Consider the following 2,500-nt stretch of genomic DNA (forward strand, 5'->3'; position numbering starts at 1 on the left):
GCAGCATGTTTTCATAGTCTATAAATAATAATGGAGTTAAATTAGCTAAAGATACATGTATGTCTACTATGAAACTGATGGACACATTGATATTGATATAGAAACATGAGCTCACTCAATGATCACACAGAGGAAACACACGCCCTGTGCATGCATGTCCTGTGTGACCCAGGTGTTTTAGGGGTGGAGTATCACAGTGCTTTAGTGTTATTGATTGGAGATTCTGTGGAGTCGGTGGGGCTCACATCAAGCCTATCTGGTTTGAGTCCCCACCGGCTTTCATTTTCCACTGATGCCAGCAGTGGAGTTATTTATCGATTTGTCATTTCTGTGTTTTTCTTTTCCCCCCACAAACTTTTAAACTCTGTGGCTTTACTTACTATAATCCTATAAAAACTGAAGCCCCCCCCACCAAAAAAATAGTATGTGTGTGTGTATGTGTGTGTATGTGTGTGTATGTGTGTGTATGTGTGTGTGTGTGCGTGTGTGTGTGTGTGTTTACTGTATTATGTGTGTGTGCACTAGTTCTAGCTTTTCCTTAGGCTGAATCCATGCTAGCTGATGAGAGTGGGTGTGTTATGCTGACTTCCTCATTGTTTAATGATGTGCCTCGCTGTATAGAGTTGCACTGTGGCTTGTGTTGCCTCTCTGCCCACTCTGGTGCCTTGCAGTGATGGGCTCTGACTGACTGTCTGTCTGTCTGTCTGTCTGTCTGACTTTCTGTATGTCTGTCTGTCTGTCTGTCTGTCTGTCTGTTTGCCTGTCTAACTGTCTGTCTGCCTGTCTAACTGTCTGACTGTCTGCCTGTCTGCCTGTCTGCCTGTCTGTCTGTCTGTTTGTCTGACTGTACTACAGACTGTCTGTCTGTCTGTCTAACTGTCTGTCTGTCTAACTGTCTAACTGTCTGTCTGTCTAACTGTCTGACTGTCTGTCTATCTAACTGTCTAACTGTCTGACTGTCTGTCTATCTAACTGTCTGTCTGTCTGTCTGTCTGTCTGTCTGTCTGACTGTCTGTCTGTCTAACTGTCTAACTGTCTGTCTCACTAACTGTCTAACTGTCTGTCTATCTAACTGTCTAACTGTCTGACTGTCTGTCTATCTAACTGTCTGTCTGTCTGTCTGTCTGACTGTCTGTCTGTCTAACTGTCTAACTGTCTGTCTATCTAACTGTCTAACTGTCTGTCTGTCTAACTGTCTAACTGTCTGTCTATCTAACTGTCTAACTGTCTGACTGTCTGTGCCTCACAGGCCTGGTGGTGCGTGAGGCCAGCATCGAGATCACACGGCAGCAGGTGGAGGAGCTCTTTGGCCTGGAGGACTTCTGGTGCCAGTGTGTTGCCTGGAGCTCGGCCGGGACCACCAAGAGCCGGAAGGCCCACGTCCGCATCGCCTGTGAGTCCACTTTTCTATCACAGCCGCCACATCAACCGCACTGACACTGCGCATCCTTCCACCTCCACCTCCCTCTTCTGATCTGTCCATCCTTCCACCTCCACCTCCCTCTTCTGATCTGCACATCCTTCCACCTCCACCTCCCTCTTCTGATCCGTCCATCCTTCCACCTCCACCTCCCTCTTCAGCTCTCTCTGATCTGTCCATCCTTCCACCTTCACCTCCCTCTTCTGATCTGTCCATCCTTCCACCTCCACCTCCCTCTTCAGCTCTCTCTGATCTGTCCATCCTTCCACCTCCACCTCCCTCTTCTGATCTATCCATCCTTCCACCTCCACCTCCCTCTTCTGATCTGCACATCCTTCCACCTCCACCTCCCTCTTCTGATCCGTCCATCCTTCCACCTCCACCTCCCTCTTCAGCTCTCTCTGATCTGTCCATCCTTCCACCTTCACCTCCCTCTTCTGATCTGTCCATCCTTCCACCTCCACCTCCCTCTTCAGCTCTCTCTGATCTGTCCATCTGTCAGGCTGGCCTGCATGCAGGCCTTCTCTCTGTTCTCTTACTGTCTCTGTTTGTTTTCTCTCTGTCTGTTTGGGATCTCTCCATCTTAACATGATATCATTCTCTCCTTTAGTTTCTGTGTATGGTTTCTTCTCCTGTAATCCTCTCTCTCTCTTTCTCTCTCTCTCTCTCTGACTTCTCTTCATCACCCCATCTGTCTCTGTATTTGTTGACCCACCTCCTACATATCTGTGTCTCCAACCACATATCACTCATTGTGCTCAGAATGTGTTGTGCTTAAAGGGTCAGAGCTGGTCATGTAAACCACATTGAAGCCAAACAGTGACTACAAGTTTATGTTTACAGACACATGTTTATTTCTGGGGTATCAGTGATTCATCAGTTCTCTCTGTTCTCGTGTCCCTGTCATCATATTGAGACCACTTCCCTTCAGTACACATGCTTGAATAGTTACAAAAAGTATAAATATGTTTGCCCGATTGTTTGTACAGTGTCTTTTCATTTGTTTTAATGTGCATGTCCACACAGTCCCTCACCGCAATCAGAACCATTGCACAAACATAGCGGTTATGGAGTGTGTGA

The 2,500-nt window shown here is 47.0% G+C and overlaps 1 protein-coding gene across 2 annotated transcripts in view; it reads left to right on the plus strand.

The window, feature by feature from the left end:
• unc5cb (unc-5 netrin receptor Cb) overlaps positions 1–2,500 on the plus strand; it is a 217,764-nt gene that overhangs the window by 95,310 nt on the left and 119,954 nt on the right. For both annotated transcript variants that reach the window (XM_076303131.1, XM_076303132.1), the window contains exon 3: positions 1,250–1,393. In XM_076303131.1, coding sequence (XP_076159246.1) covers positions 1,250–1,393 — 144 coding nt within the window. The remainder of the gene's footprint in view (positions 1–1,249; positions 1,394–2,500) is intronic.

Source organism: Alosa pseudoharengus, unplaced genomic scaffold, assembly GCF_046254945.1.
Source record: "Alosa pseudoharengus isolate Yale_2024_CS ecotype anadromous, Long Island Sound unplaced genomic scaffold, YU_APseudo_1.1 YU_APseudo_1.1_scf_24, whole genome shotgun sequence".
Taxonomy (NCBI): Eukaryota; Metazoa; Chordata; class Actinopteri; order Clupeiformes; family Clupeidae; genus Alosa; species Alosa pseudoharengus.